The 17,258-nt window shown below is 37.4% G+C and overlaps 1 protein-coding gene across 1 annotated transcript in view; it reads right to left on the reverse strand.

The window, feature by feature from the left end:
• The window catches only part of ADAMTS18 (ADAM metallopeptidase with thrombospondin type 1 motif 18), a 68,905-nt gene that overhangs the window by 30,868 nt on the left and 20,779 nt on the right, over positions 1-17,258 (reverse strand). Inside the window, exons 4-11 of the mRNA XM_008491637.2 lie at positions 9,988-10,270; positions 8,505-8,704; positions 7,743-7,826; positions 6,714-6,873; positions 5,990-6,095; positions 2,873-3,010; positions 1,284-1,437; positions 144-239 (exon numbers count right to left, since the gene is read on the reverse strand). Coding sequence (XP_008489859.2) covers positions 144-239; positions 1,284-1,437; positions 2,873-3,010; positions 5,990-6,095; positions 6,714-6,873; positions 7,743-7,826; positions 8,505-8,704; positions 9,988-10,270 — 1,221 coding nt within the window. The remainder of the gene's footprint in view (positions 1-143; positions 240-1,283; positions 1,438-2,872; positions 3,011-5,989; positions 6,096-6,713; positions 6,874-7,742; positions 7,827-8,504; positions 8,705-9,987; positions 10,271-17,258) is intronic.

Genomic DNA, 17,258 nt, shown 5'->3' on the forward strand with positions numbered 1-17,258 from the left:
ATACAATCTTCAATCTTTTAGAGTCTGTGACAGGAAACAGGGAGGGATCTGGAAGAAACTGGTTTTGACAGGCGCTGGTATTTGACCCAACACAGCCTAAAACCAAGTTAGAATGACATTTTCCTATTTATAAAATAACTCACCATACTTATACCACAAGCTGTTCCTTCTGCTGCTGGCATGAACTTTGTCTCACACCTATGACCGACTTTGTGACACCAGAGAGATTTGCATATATCCTGAAAAGAAAAAAAAGAACTCATTATAGTAGTCGTAATTCCCATTAGTTCCTGCTGCTTAGAAAGAGTAAAAAATGATACATGCCTTTGCTACCTTAAAAGCCATGTATATAAAGCCTCTTCTGAACTGAGAAAATCCCAGGCTTAAGATTCATAGCACAGCCATAACCTGTATATCGCCTTCTTGTTTATGCACCGTTTCACTACATATTTTTAAAAACTATTTTAACTTTGAGACTATAGTAGGACAAAAACAGTTTTAAAAAGTTCAAGGCTAAGCTTTCATCAAGACTGCAATGATTATAATACTGTGAAGAGGCTAGATTTTATAAAAAGCAGGAGGTATCTTGAAACACAGACTCTTCGCAGCGCTGTTTACTCACTCTGTTCATTAGCTGCAGAAGAAACACAGCTGCCATCACCTGATAAATGTGCTCTGTATAAAATAAATCAAAATACTCCAGGATAATAACAGGAGTAAAAGAAACAGCTATATTTCTTCTTAAATTGAGCACTCCAGATTATTTAATAAAATGTCTTCTCTGAAGAGATCAGCACTGAGTGTAGCAGTCAATAAAATAATGGGTTAATCTAAATTACTCCTTCATCACAAAGTCAAGAGTGTAAGTTACATTTTTATTGTTTCTAAAGTAACCCTTTAGATCTTTTCCAGACTTTGCTGTCAATTCATGAGTGAAACAAAACACAAGACACTTTGTCCTTCTTACCCCACGCCCCACACCCCATGCAAGTTTTGATCAAAACTCTACTGCCTGCTAATTTCCCTGAGTAGAGTAGGCAAGGAGTCATGGGGCTTACATATTCAACTGGTCTCCTTATGACTTCTGCAAAGAACACATTTCCTTCTGAAACTCCCCTGGGACTGTGAAATTACTCAAAAGAGGCCAGTACCTTCAAAGCAAATTGCCAAGCAAGATAAGGTAGAGAAATAATCCAGGCCTCTGAAGAACACTGTATTACTTATTTAATGTACTGCATTTTTCTAATGTAATTTTAACTTTTCAAAAGTATATCAACAGGTACCTTTACAAAGCTGAGGTTGCATAGTTTTGCTTTCATTCCAAATTGCCATTTGCACTGGGTATCAGCATCATAGATCTGCCCTGGCAGTTTGTCAGGGTATTTATACTGTCCTGTTTGCTTAGGTTCATCAATCAGGCAGGCAGCTTGGGCTGTACTATAATGAGAATGTATATTAAACATGATTATGATCTTTATATTAAAATATTTTAATTTGCTATAGACCAGCAAAAATACAGTACCTTTAACTGGCACAGAAGTATGCACTGAAATGAGACTATCTGCTTGCAGGAGCCAAAAGATCTTGACATCTTGTTGGTAGCCTGACCTGCAAAGTTTTAAGGAAGCAGGAATTTCCAGGCTTTAGGACTATAGTGACAACAAGAAAGAATGATGTCAAATTCTTTTCCTCCCTTTAGTCCTGTGTAACCAAGAGCAATTTTACCTAGTCTGCTTCTTCCCCCTAAATTCTCCAGACCAGGAACCAGCAGAATCAAGAGGCACACTGTCTCATTTCAGCATTTGCTGACAGGAGACTCTCACAGTTTGTGTGCTTTGGGTTATCTGTGTCCACCTTAAGACCAAAGGTACCCTATAGTCTATTTTTTTCTCTTTGAATATGCTTGAGGACCCATGTATACAGAAGGTCACCCTATGCTGGATTTATCTTCTAAGTGTCTCTTGGACCACATTGCATGTTGGAGGACTTATGTGACTTTAAAAGCCTGTAATTTGCTTGTGTACTCAGAATATGCTGCATCACTGAGGCAGAAAAACCACCAGAACTCTGTCACCTTCCTTGGCCACTATGTGATACTGATTTGGAATTCAACGATCAGATCCACAGAGCTGTGTAGGTGCTTGATTCTCACTCTGAGACACTTAAATGCCTGTATTGGATCTGGATCTTAGCACAGCTTAGACATTGTTTTAGTAAACATGGATAGTCTATCCATCTACCACAAAAAACAAGCAAACAAAATAAAAGCCAAGTTGTAAGTGAAAGGACTGAAATTCTGATGGCATTTAATACAGACCAAAAACCAGTTCCTTTAAAAGCTTCATAGAATGATTTCAACATGCTGGTGAAATAAATAACTGCTATCTTTCTCTTTCCTCCCTTCCCTCCCCACCCCAGAAATGTAAATGAGAAATGTAAAATGTCCTTACTTATAACATGAGAAATTCCAGTAAGAAAGGCCACTAACGTTACTTTACACTTTGTAATGACTTTGGTACCACTATGTCTGCCCTCTTTTGTGTTCACTTCCTACTAATTCTCTAATACACTTGGCTGCTGACAGGAATGCCTGGGAAACAATGATCTGCCAGTCCTTACTGCAGGATATTCATGGGGGGTGACATTCAGTCTTTCGAAACGAGGCCGGGCAAAACCCCCACTCCGCCATACCTCCTTTTCACTTCATACCTTTGAGCCCCCAAGTGTTTGGGTTCAAACTGTACATTGGCTGGAACACATTTTAAAAGAAGTCAATTTCACACTTAACTGATTTTTATGTCTGTTCAAGAGTTCAAGCCTAGTAACAAAAGATACATTCCCTGGCACTGGCCCAGATTTATGTCTGACCTACCTGAGAAATTTGTTGAGATACTGCCTGCTGCACACAGACCAAGAAAACACTCCATTGTTTCCTGTGAGTGTGGGGGACATAATATTACCCTCAGCTTTCCTACAAGGATTTCCTTCTCCATCATGAATCATACCAAAGCTGAAAAGAGAACCAGGCATGGCAGTGAAAAATCTATATAAACAGAAGCAAGACACAATCTGGGGCAGAAGAAACACTTTCTGTGCAACATCTCTATGCCTGAACTCCACAGGGAATGTGGAATGCATCCATCGCATGCTAAAGGGACGAAAACAAATGCACCATACCATTGACTGTTAGTATGAAACAAGTTCTAATAGCATTAACTAAACTTTATTGTCATCATATGCTTGTCTAATGAGAAGAACAGAGTCAGGTTTCAAGCCAGATCCATATTGTTAATGCACAGAAGCTCTGCAATGTGTAATGACAAGACAGTCATGTAAGACTGAGAGCTGCAGCCTGTGTCAGTTTTACAGTTTAACCATTTATCTTTCCTGAAGGAGAAATGTTTTGTGGTGAGTGGATGGAAGTAGCAAATCTTCAGACACACTTGAATTTGCCTATAAATCTATCAGCTTAAAACACACATGCAGTTTGAGCCTTTCTTTGCCTAAGGATAATGCCTGTTAACATTTACAGTGTAGAGATCAGAATCCAGGGAAACATCAGTGTTATACAGCTGCAAGCATATAGCATAACTGTCCTGATAGGAGGCAAGAAATATATAGCTGCATTCAATCTGTAGCAAAATAAGTAGAATTGAAATAATAGACTATAAGGTATGAGTGTAAAAATAACATTCTTTTTCTAATTTTGGTGACTAACTTGCTATATTATCTCCAGAAAATCACTTTCTTTTCCTGGCCTCTGTTATATATTGTTACTTTATCTAGACTGTAACATCTTTACTGGGAATACTGATTCTTATTGGTTGCTTTGCTCAGTCTGCAGCATCATGATGCCCCCCTTTCACCAAGAGAGATGTTAGACTAATATAAAGAATAATGAACAATTTAAAGACACGTTAAAAATTACAAATTATGTAGAGTTTATGGTAATGATAAAGTTATTTTGCAAGCTTTTTCCTCTCACTGTTTTACATTTACTCACTGTACAGGGCATCAGTGTATTTCAATGTGTTTTGAATAGAAATTTCATAACCTGTTACTTCAACATTGCATTGCATTGGTGACTCCATGAATGCAATCTGTGCATGTGCAGGGAATATCTAATTTACTGGACTGGATCCTCTACTGTTATAAAACATTGCAGGGTCACCACAGTTACTGCAGCACCCGCTCAGGCTCCAGACTTGTGAAGATGTACAGCTCCTTCTCTAAATGGGACAATAAAACTCCCAACAGGGCTGGTATGTGAGAATCCTTTATAAAATACTAACTTTGTTCACATGCATTGCAGCCAAAGAATGCACAGTTTATATACCTACTGACACAATGGGCTCTGAACTCCCAAAGGAACTGGTAAGCTTTCAGGCAAAAGCACAAACTATAAAGTGATAAAAGTGTGTAACAACCAAAGCTACTCAGAGTGTGATCAACACACCACACACTACTCTCCTACTATGAAATCCTTAGGTTAATATATACAGAAAGGACATCAGCTCCTCCATAGCTGCCACAGGTTTGGTTTTTTCTTCCAGGAGTCCCTGTATCAAAAAGACTGCTCTTTTGTCCTACCTCACATACAAGGTAGTCTCAGGAATATGAACACAAATAAATTATAATAAAGACATTTTTTGTCTGGGGCAGATTTTTTTCCCAGGAGATAAGATGCATTTTATTAGACAGCAAGATGGAGCTATACCAAAGAATGGATGAATAATATAAGAATCAGAGGCAGTGGTGGGAAAAAAAAAATCGAAAAATTAAAAGTAAGAAATAAACAGGAAGAAAGAACATTAAGACACTAAAGGGGATAACTCCTGAAAAATAAGGTATGGGCCTGATTCTTTCCTAATACTGATTAAAGGGAATTAAAAATGGTCAGTGAAATTGCATTAGGGTGACAGGAGGATCAAACAATAAATATTTTACATATTTGGTCCCATTGGAAGTGTTTGCACAATTCCTGTGGGCTTCACTGGTAGCTGGATTATTCTTTAATTCCTCGTTTCCCTTCAGATGTACAGAAACCTGTGAAAGGGTCACTCATGTAGACATTAGGTCACACTATACTGTTGAACATATTTGTACAATGAAAACTAAATAGTCCTGATTCAGTCATGCAGAATCAGGAGGATTCATGCCTTGACCAAACAGCGTAACACAGCATCACAGCTTTTCAAAGATATTCCATGCAGTAATGGTGCTGCACAAAATAAAAATCTTATGCCCTTGCTTTATCTGACCCTTGATTTCAGGTTCCTAGCACATGGAGAAGGAACAATGCTTCTATATTGTCAGTTAGACAGACTCCAGCTTCTGCTGTGTTAAAAACGAAAATCCAAACCATACAAAATGTTGTGAAAAAAGTAGTTAAAAATTAATTGAAAAAAGCCAAACCAAACCAAAACATAAAACAACAGGAGGACAAAATCTAATCATCTTCTTTAGATTTAAGTCAACAATTTAGAGAACAAGTGAAGGCCTATGGAAGATTATTACTGATTTTGTTTGAGAGACAGCAGGTTCTTAGGAAAATGACAGTCTTCTTACCATAGAAATCAAATGGAACTCCAGTGGATATAGATACAGAAAAGCAGAAACCTCCACAAAGGTTGTTTTTAGCTTAATCACTCATTAAAGAGGTAGATAGAACAAAGGACAGGTTGAATAGAATGAATAGCTCCCAGATCCCATGAAACACCAGTTTTTCTGGAAAAGTGACCTCTAAGAGACTCAGAGGGATCACTGCCCCATACTGCAAGCAGCAGTGTCCCTTTTTTAATGATTTTTTTAAGAAGTGATATAAATTAAGACCAATGCCTTAACTGGATGATCTATATATTCTAACCCTTATCTAGATCTCTGTAAATGATCTACATTTAACTGATTTATATCAACTAGTGCTATCTTTCTCTTCATTTATATATTTGTTTATAAAAGGAATATGTAAGACTAGTGAAAAATAACTTACTTGTGTCCAGATTCATGAGCAATTGTAAAAGCCAGTCCAAGACCTGTGTCTTCATTAATGGTGCAGCTACGGTATTTGCTGCACATGCCACTGATCGGTGCAAATCCTGAAGGAAGGAAGCAGTAGAATAGTTTGTTCCTCTACAGAATTCCAAATATATCCACTATCTGCACTGCTCTTAATAAGCCAGTCTATTGTGGTGCATGAAGATTGCTTTCTACTTCATCAGGTTTAACACGGAATAATTACATCAGACCGTTATGTGACAATAAATGGGCTCCTGTATAAGAAGGAGAAATCAAACCCAACCTCCCAAAATACTCTTTACTCATACTGATTAATCTCTTCCCCACCCCCAGTTATGGCTTCACTGCTCCAAAATTAGAGAGGAATCCCATTCAAAAAGGGTGAGTAGTCACACAAAAAATAGTGTGGCCCAGAAATATTCAAAATCAAAAATATTCCTTGAAAAGGTGATAATCCAAAGGATGTCTTCAGATAGCTTATGTAGCCACTTTTTTCTGGGGAAATGATACCAGTAATACCCTTTCTCTTCAAGGTACTTCACAGATAAATATGTAAAAATAATACTGCTCTTTCATCTTCAAGAAGACTATGTGCAAAAATTGACTTTAAAAAAAAATAAAATTGTAATATTTCAGTCTCTATGAATCATGATGCTGCTGTCAACACGAGTTTCTCAGAATGTGTTCTTCTCTCATACCTAAAGTATCACAGGGCTCATTTTTCCACGAGCAGATATCAAAACCCGTAAGCAAGATGGCGTGGTCGTGGCGCTTTCCGTTCTTCCCAACCAGAGCAGATTGCCACTGGCAAAAGCTGTTCAGTGATTGGTCTGCGTGGTGGTTAATCAGCAATCCACCCTGTTAATATTTGACAAACACAGAAATAAGGTGCTTTTGTCAGTACTTGAGAAAGGTGATTGTGAGAGTAAGAATCAGTGAGGGAAAGCTGCAAATTTGTTCATATTTGATCTACAAAAACTTAAGTATTCACACATTAACAGTCAGTGATGACCAATTGATGAGTGAATTTATTACAACTGTAAAATGAATCTGCACTTCTTCCCAGACACACATATATTTCCTAAGTCAGTGGTTGGAATTACAGTGTACAAGTATATTTGACTCCTGATAAAGCTGAACACTAGACCATTTTTTGTCTTGTGACTAAAATGTTTGGAGATTTCTGGGGAGGGAAAGTATTATTCAGGTAGATCAACCCACCACATTTCTTTTCATCAAGTGATTTTGCTTTCTTTTGTCTCAGCATCCCTGCCAAAATAATTGGCTCCACCCTCACCTTGCTACATTGCCACCTGCTACTTTTAGTTTGGGACTTTTGACTCCTTCCCCATCTGATCATAACATTCAGTTCAAATCCAGTGAAAGCCCAGTTCAATGTTTGCTTTTCTTTATCTAAAGACATCATAAACAGATTTTTCATTCCAGCCATTTATCTTCAAGAAAATGCTGGAAAGTTCTATTTTACTGGAAGATTTCAGTGTTTTTAATCCACATGAAATTAAGATTTTGGTATCAAAACCTGAGAAACAGTAAAGTGCTGAAAGTGTGATTCTGGAGGATTTCATGATTTGAATCTTCTCATGCTTTATGTCTTTAAAAGAAACAAAAAAATTAAAAATGTAATTCATATAGCATGGGAACACCCAAAGCGCCCTGGAAATAGTAGAAAATGAAGCACACCTCACAGAAATTCTGACACAACTTACAGGCTCTTGTTCCAAAAGGAGAAGGCTCACAACAACAATGTTTATATCACTTCCAATTGTTCCATCTTTAAACAGACTAGAGACCTGCAATGATTATTGAAGAAGAAATATTATCTACATGTGGTTTGGTTTTTGTTTTGTTGGGTTTTTCATTCATTCATTTTTTAACAGAATAAACATATGGATTAAGTTATTGCATTTGGCTTCAGTTTTCGATACAAATTGATGGAGTTACATACCTTGTAGGAGCTTAATTTAGAAGAACTATACCCCAAACCACTGCAGCCATTCAGAAAACTAAAACCTAATTTCAATGGGGCTTTTTCTGCCCTGATCTCCTGAATGAAGTTTAATCAAGTTCAGTGTTCAAGTTTTGTAGTACAAAACTGAAGAGCAAGGCCACAAAAGAAAACAGTTTTCTACTTAAATTACATTAATTTTCTCAAAATAAATATGTGAATTCTCAACAAAAAAATTGTTTCAAGCAGAGACATCAGACAAAAAACCCTAAACTTCATGATACTAAATGAAAACAAATTTTCCATTTCAGAGTAAATGCCTTTTTCTTTACACAAGAAGCATTTTAAAATTTAACATTTTGAAATTTTTCCTTGTTTTTCTTTTTGTGTTTCTAAATGAGGCTAGAAGACAATCTTGTGTAAGGTGACCCTGCTACTTTTGGTATCACTGTTTGTCTAATTAAACACTCTGACGTAACAATATTCAACAAGGAAAACATCCTTCAGTTACACCACATCTTACCATATTCATAACTGTTAGGATGTATGTTGTTACATTTTCCTTCCCGTGTTTCTCCAACATTTTTTTATCTGCCACAACAAGGGTTTCAACATTTAGACTTCCATTTTTCTGAATTTTAGCAGATGATCTTTTGAACCTTGCAGAGGTCCCGTATTCATCTGAGCGAATGTATGTCTCTTCTGTGGGTGGCTTAGGTGTATCTAAAAGGAAATAAAACTCAGTTTTGGAAAAGGTTCAGATCACCCATGAATAGTTTCATCATGGCTAAGTTCTCGTACTTATTTATTGAAAAATACCTGATTCATTCCTTGGGGAAGGGTGGCAAGAGGGAGAGAAGGAACTGCGAGAACCACATTCATATGCAATAATCAGCTTAAAATAAGGAATAATCTAATAAAATGGTAGCATCTGTGGCAAAAAAAAACACCAGAATTTTTAACAGCATATCTACATTTTTCTTGTCCTTCTGATACCTTCTTCAGGCCTGTGCATCTGGAATTTGAGGTCTAGCTTCCAGATCTAGTGAGAAGAATTTTTTGAAGAAGCAGTCAGTTTTTAATAAGCAGTTTTCAGGCTTCAAACAGGGCTCAGTCTCAGACAACCACCTTTTCTACTACCTCCTCTCTCATTCTTTCCCATCTGTTTGTTTTTTATCTGTCTTCCTTACATGTCTTTTGGAAAATGAACCTACTTATTTTCTCAGAACTCAAGTAGGAAATTGGAAGAATATAACTGGACTGAGACAATGTTTTCAATCCTGTGTGCAGTCCTGGAGACCCTCATTAAGGAACTCAGCTCAGAAGCAGATCAGCTTTCAAACAGAATCAACTGAATGCTGTAAGTATGAACATAGGGTCCAAGGGGGCTCTAAAATGTTCTGCAATTTGAGTGCCTAATGAAGGACTCAGAATAGACCTTGGCAGGATAATATATTCCAATATGGTTTTAAGAGGTGGCTCCAAAATCTTACTTAAACAATTTACACAGGAGGTTCTTTTTGAAGATCTCAGTTGCAGAAAATTTCATTATCAAGTGGTGAATTCTGACAGACTTATTCTCTATACTCTCAGAAATAAATGATTTGGTAGATTTTTTTCCTTCATCTCCAAAACTAATTAGTTATATATCCTCCAACTTAGAGAAAGCAGTTTAGGGACTTGGCAACCATCATTGTACAAAAACAGAAATCCAAACCAGAACTGCTTACTGAAAACTATGTCAATATCAAAAGAATCAGGCAGGGGATTTTGTAACCTAAGTAGAGAATAAAAACACTAAACAGTGATTCTGATGGCTTAATCAAATGGATGATGACATCAATTTAAATGAATAACCAAGTTTCTCATATCTTTTTTGCTTTATAACTATTACTTAAAATCATTACACCTCCATCACAAATGTGAATACGAGCTACACCTCAGAATCATCACACAGTCTCTGAGAGCCAATATCTCAAACAAGGAGAGAAAGTTTCCTTACATACATTTCTTGCGACGTCCACAAAAATGCTGCTTTTGAAACCTTCCATGGTGGTAACTGTTCGCTTGAGCATGGTACTTGTGGGAAGTGGGAATTCTGTGATGACCAAAAGAAAAGTATTTGGGATTGGACTCTAGTGTGTACCGGTGCACCTTCTCTTCTGCAGTTCGTTTATATAACACGTGAGGATGGTGTCCAGCAGGTGATGTGTAGTTGTGCTCCTGTGCTAGCTGCTGAGGTAATGGAGATATAAGGAACTCAGTCTTCTGTGTCCTTATCAAACCTGACTGAAACAAAACAAAACAACAGAGCCACCACCACCAATTAGAAAACTGTTCAGATTCACAGCTGGAACATGCTAGCTCTTAAAGGGATCTCCCTTCAGTGCCTAGACAGATGGAAATGTGCTCCTTTAAATTAGATTTACTTGAGATACAGTCTAGGAAGTCTTCCTAATTAAAGTATGCATTGTTTCACTTCAGAGATCACCACTTTTCACATTTGGTAACACACAGAGGAAGAATGTTGTGGGAGTGGCAGCATAGCACCTCCCCACAGTACCATGAATAATTTCATATGCAATATTAATCCATTCTTGGTACAAACATTTGTTTGTATGTGAGTTTGTGCACAGAATATACATTTAAAAATGGTTTTGGAAAACGCAACTTCTAAGAAATGTTTATGTTAGTATAAAGCAAAATGTTTGAATTAAGATTCAAGTTTTTTTCAGAATAAGATATGACTAGACAGGAATCCTAGACTTAAGGTCACTCTAAGTAGAAACATGAGCACTTTATGGTACAGCAGCACGAACCTGAAGCATCTGAATATTTTAGTAATATTATTCAGTAATTAACTCCCCACAATTTAATCATCATGAAGACAATTTAAAATTTATGCCCTCCTATAAGAAAAAACTGATCAGTGAAAGCAAGTATCTAATTGCTTTTCTTCTTGGATCCCTGAAAGACAGAACTAAGTATGGGAAAACTACACTGTATTTTTCACATAGCATCTGTGCATAAAACTGCACATGTGATGAAGTGTTTCCAGGATCAGGGCCAGGCAAATGTGGGTGGCACTGAGGAAGTATTTCCATGCAGCTCATTAATCAGTTATGATTTTATTTAATTTCTTGGTTTTGTAAAACATGTTGTAATAAACACTCCTTTTTACCAAGTCAAAACCCAAGAAGTTTCATCAGGTAATTCTATTACTTTATATACCCAATACTAGATACAGATGAATTTTTTTTCTTTTTTTTTTTTTTTTTTGGATCAGTGAGGCTCTACCATGTGCCAACACCCTGCTGCCAAAATTGACATCCCACAAGGACTACATATCTCTTATGCTTCAGAAAAATATGTGCAGACAAACAAATGTCAATTGCAAACCATCTTGCTCTACATTTTAAGTCCTCCCAGATCAGGATTCCACCTCCTTCCTCAAAAATTATTCTTTGAAAATACTCATATTAGACATGTATCATCTACTCCTTTCTGAAATTGATGCTTTTCTTTGGTCTAACCTCCTCGGACCAGAATCCCAAGGATATCAGAAGGAAAGCAGTTTGAATGCCTAATGTAAGCATTGTATTTCTTAAGGATTTGTGGAATTTTCTGCACTTTCAAAACTACTTCCCATGAGGAAAACTCAGCAGAAAATAGCAAGTGAAAATGGACAGTTACAATAAAATCTTCACAGCTTTATCCATTCACTAAACTAATGCTAAAGCTGACTTTAAGTCTATTCCAGTTGAAATGACTTATCAGAGGTATACAGGTCCTCAACAGTCTACAATCAGAAATTATGTCCTTTCCATGGTAATTCACTTCTATCTTTCCAGACCAAAGGTATCTTCACAGAACCCCCAGTGTAAGCATCTGTGGGGAGGGTGGGCATGGACAGGGGGAGGGCTTGTGATAGTATTTGTAAAATCATACTGTGATTTTAATTTTGACAGTGGAAAAGATTCCATATAGTGAACTAGGAGGGTCTATCTGCCTCCTGTAAAATACTACGAAAGCAAACATAGATGATATTCTGAGTAACAATATGCCCCCTCTCCTTTCTTCAACATGAATTTATAACTACATATCTTAGCCTATACCTACTAAACATTCTATGTGAAGGTTAAAATTGCCTCTGACAATAAAAGACAAGCTTTAAATAATTGACAAGAATTTAACTTGCCTGCTCACTGCAGTAACTTGGCATATTTCAAATGTCAGATTACATTTGGTCATGACAAAGTACTTTCCTGTAGGGAAGAAGACTAATATTTTAATCCTTATGATGTGTGTCATCACACAATTTAAAAGTGGTTCTGAGGGGCAATCTTTACTAGAGTGCACTGATAATTGGCACTGCTAAATGTTTTTTTTTTTAAGTTGAAAAAATAAATTTACTGAATCTGGTTTTTATTTCCCCATTTTAAAGGTTTCCACATCTGAAATTATTCCTGTAGGATTCATTTTGTAAATGATTTGAACCATATGGAACAAAGGGTTTTCTACATTTTCCTCTAAGAAACTGTCCCTGATGTACACCAAGCTTCAGCCTCAATGTAATTTCTATACTTAACATCATAAGGGTGGATTGAGAATTCTTGGGGGGGCCGAGGCAGGGAGGCAAATTGAATTCTGGACCCTGTACTGCATGAATATTTACCTCCACCTTTACATAGGCTGTTGCTGTTTTGAAAAGGCTTTTACTTTTTTTCCAGCAGAAATTACCCTAAATCTCAAAAAGACTTCTTTCCTTTGGGTTTTACCTCAGACACATCCTCCAAATTGAGGAATGTTCTGTGAATGAAAGATACCTTCTTCTTCTGATAACATCCAGTTTTATGAAGTTGTCAAGAAGAAAGAGGAAGTGCCACAGAGCAGTCTGGTCACTCACTCAATCACTGACCTTTTCTCCATTTCTTCCAGGTATGGGGTGGTTTCAAAGATTCACTTTAAAATAATCTCTCTGGTAATTCCAAAGAAATGCTGAGAATGCTGGCTTCTGACAGCTGATTCCATTCAGTCCTCTGGATTGCTGCAAAGGGGGTAATTGGGCAGTAACTGCCACATATTTCCATAGGTTCTTGAGTTTTAGCCTTCGGTGAAGTGGCCTATGGCTATGGGCACGTTGGCTGGAAAACATGCCAACAGAGAAACTACAGAGCACAGAGGCAGAACCCTGACACAGAATCATCTTTGCTAACTTCACACTGCCAAGGAATTCAGGTTCCTTGAAGGAGGGCAGATTTTACCTAGCCTGTACTTTTGGGCAGTGTGTTAAGAAAACGTGTCCCTGAGCATTTTTTCTACAAATACATAAAATATCTTCGTAATTATGAGTTAGATGCAGTACATTTCTCCAGCTCAAATATTTCAAATATTGCAAAATTGTAATGGAAATTTTATGCGTTAGGTTTTCCTCCTGCCAGCACAGCTTTAAGTATTCATGTGATTTTCTTGAATCAGAACTCAGTGATGTCTTTCTATTAACTTTGATGGGTTTGAGATCCAACAAGAAGTAGGTCAGATAGGTCAAGACTTCATTTTTCCTTCAGATTCTCTGCAATTATAACACCATGAGAGGAAACAGGATGACAAAATCTAACATTTTTACTAAGTCTAGACAACACAGCATGAAAAAGACCAGGGACTTCTGTCTATTCCCTCTCTCTCCCACTGTGGCTATCACTAATAATAGCAGCAATTGTGAGAATATGGTGGGAAGAAAAACCCACGAGATTGCTTAGTTGGAATTTACTGTTTTCTTGTTCTTCCCTCACAACACATATTTGCTATCTTTATATAAGGGATATTCTGTGCCATTGGAAAGTAAATGGAAAGATGTGCATTGATCTGTGTGGGTAGCAAATAATTCTAAACCAAGAAATTAGAGGAACTTGCAGTTTGTTTGCAGAAAAGTTGGTAAGAGATGAGAAGGCACCATTCCTCCCACTTGTTACTTGCTATGAAAAGTTAGCTTTGCTCTGGGCTGCAGGAGTTTTCAGATCTAATGTCTGAAATTCCTTGCTGTCAGGGTGTTATCACCAAAGTAATGTGCTTGTTCTCTTCTCTTGGTGTGTTTCAAAAAGAGAAAGAACCTCAAAATGAAATTTGGACAAGGGAAATTACAATAAAATATCTGCTTCAAGATTCTTTTAAATAGATGCTACATAATAAACTGAAAAAAAACCGAGGAATTTTTAAACTACTCTTAAGTTCATCTTAGCTACACAAAACCAGGTAAATCTTTCACTGGTTTTAGGCCCACATGGAATGGAGTCACACTTTAGCATATCTGTTTTTAACAGGTCTCATTGGCCTCCTACTGGAACAGAACATATGCTGCTCCCATTTTTCTCCCACTGTGTTCTTAGACTCTGAGTGAAGCCTTTGGCAGCTTACCAGCCTGTAAACCTAATTAATGTTGAGGTCTCAGCATCTCCAAAAAACAGACTCCCAAAGAAACAAAGCAGTGATGGTGAGTAAAGGAATTTTAGAACTTAGATTTCCTGCCTATATTTAAACAAAGCAATAGTGAGGTAGTAGACAAACCCTTGCTCTAAACTAGAAAAGCCTTATGGGTGTGGGTTATCTGAATACAAGGAGTTTTCATTACAGGGTAATTAAATTAAAGGCAACATCTTTGTCATATGCTACAGGAGTACAAAGGTACAGGAGTTTGACAACTTAGATACAAATAATGGGGTAAGAAACATCATGAAATGAAACTGAGAATTAAAACAGATGAATAAATGGACTGCAATGTCTCTGCTAAACACAACTACTTAATACTGACATAAAGTTAAATTACAGTTTGTAGAAAAACAGTTTTTACTCCCAGGAGTATCTCAACTAAATAAAGTGCTAAAAAGCTTGCATGTGTTATCTAAGGAACACTAAATATATCCAGAATGCTTTATTCTGTGTTATGAGCACATACATAAGATTAGGTGTCAAAAAAGCATTTTGTCTTAACTGATAGCAGCTAAAACAATGGCCACAGAAATTAATGAAGTCCATACAGTTTGATTGGTTTGTATGTACTCAAGATGAAAAATCTCTCAAAAGGAAGAGTTAAATGCAGTTTCACACCCATTAAAATAGTTCCAAATATTCATGCAAAGTTTTAAAAGACTTGACAACAGACCAAGTGAAATTGGCATAAAGTTTCCCACAGACTTCAATGGACATTGATCCAAGACTTCTGTTGTGTTATTTCCCAACTGTCCAACTCCTAAAAACCACTGAATCAATGACTCAAACACAATTTAATGAGAATTACAGCATGTAAAGTACAGAGATATAAAGGACAGTTTTAGTTCTACTTAAAACAAATAAAAATGTAAATTGAGAACTTCCTTGAAATGTAAAGAACTGATGAACAGATGACCTAAGAACTATAGTTTCTGGTTATTTGAAATTATCTGAGGTCAAAGATGCCTATATGTCTAGTATTCACAACACAATGTTGTTGGGACTGTCTCGGGTCACTGCATATTGAAGTCTTTTCTCATTCACTTTGCAGTGAAATCTCATGAGATTATCTTGGCTACAGTTCATTTTAATCAAAGTAAAACTCTTATTTTCTGGCCTGATACTCTGCTAAGTCTCTGGTACTTTGGCATCGAAAAGAAAACACAAAAGACCAACCTCTGCCACCAAAGAATTCCATGGCTGGAGCAGAGACTCCCCTAGTTCAGATGTCCTACCTGCTGGTTTTGTCTTCCAGAACATTTCCCATACTGAGCATCTTAGAAGCCAAAAGGGGACATGATGGAGATCCAAAGAAGAAGCTATCCACACAACTTAGAGACAACCTGACAACAGCCATACCTTGTCTTTGGGTCCAGTCTGGCCTCTAGAAATGGGCAGATGTTAATTTTCAAATACCAACACACTGCACAGTGTGCTAGAGGAAGCGAGAGGTCTCCCATAGCTTCCTGTACCTCTGCTCAGATTCTACCACAGCCTGATGGAGAGATGAGACCCTTTCCTCAGGTTTTATAAGCAGATAATGGTATTCCCTTCAAGTTTAGAAACAACCTTTATGTTCACTATTAGTCCTGCATCCGTTTGCCACATGCTCCAAGGCAGCTGTTGGCAAGCAAGCTCAAACTAGAAGGAGTGTAGCTGCTAGGAGACTGGATTATTAGCTCCAGCACAGCATAACATTTACATGTCTACATGGTATTGTGCAACATCTAGTTCCTGACTAGCAGTTTGGAGAACAGTGACAGTGATTTTAAATCCATTTCAAATGTGTACTCAGAGAAACCCATGTGGAGATGGCAGTCCCCTGTGCATATACCAGCAGCCCGATAGAAAATCCTGTCTAGACAGCAGGAAAACTGCCAGCTGTTTAGAATGGGGTTTGGGTCAAGCCTGGAAAATGGGGTAAAGATATATTTTTCTCACATGCCAGGGAATCCCAAGAAGAATAAAGTTCTGTTAAGTTTGTCAAGGTTCATCTTATGGATTCCTCTTTTCTTAAAAGCAAGGACATTCAACCAATACTAGTACAAGGCAGTTCAAAGCAATCCTGCATCATGTAAGCAGTCTAAATAAATTATTGCTTCTTTAGAGAATGTGTAATGAAATAGACTCACCTCCTGGAAGGGGTTAAATTGGTAGTCTGAAAGATATGTGAGACTGTAACCTTACTACAGTCACAAGCAAAACTACTTCCACAAATTATAGCCAGCAGTATAGTGCAGATTGACCTGGAATTGTAGATACCAAATATCACTAACTGACTTTTTGAAAGATGGATTATTGAAAACCTCTCAGGTTAGGGTCAAAATGTCAATGCTCTGGAAAATATAATCAAAATGAGAAAATTAAGATGTGAAATTAGGTAGAAAGAATTACAAGGAACATATCTGGCAAAGCAGAAAGAAGGAGCCGAATTGCACAAAGTGTTTCTGAAGTGCAAGATATCTTTACCCTTGGGAAGCACCATGTGCAAACAGCCAAACCAACAGCAGTAAATCATGGTAATTAAAGAAGTTCATTCCCTCACCGCTTTGCCCTGCAGCCCATTTTCTGGATGATAACTGCAAAGGGGACAGCAGCAGCTATCAGAGCTGAGGTGTACTTTCCCTTCATACATTGTCCCCTCAGAAGCCCACTTCACACAGAGGCACCCATGTTACTCAAGCAAAAAGCAAATCAAATAAGCTTCTGAGACACAGTGACAGGGACCTGATCCATGATTCTCCAGCAAAAAGTGGAAGGTCCAGACCCTAAATCCATACACAGGTTGTTA

The sequence above is a fragment of the Calypte anna genome, chromosome 11 (genome assembly GCF_003957555.1).
Source record: "Calypte anna isolate BGI_N300 chromosome 11, bCalAnn1_v1.p, whole genome shotgun sequence".
NCBI classification, from domain to species: domain Eukaryota; kingdom Metazoa; phylum Chordata; class Aves; order Apodiformes; family Trochilidae; genus Calypte; species Calypte anna.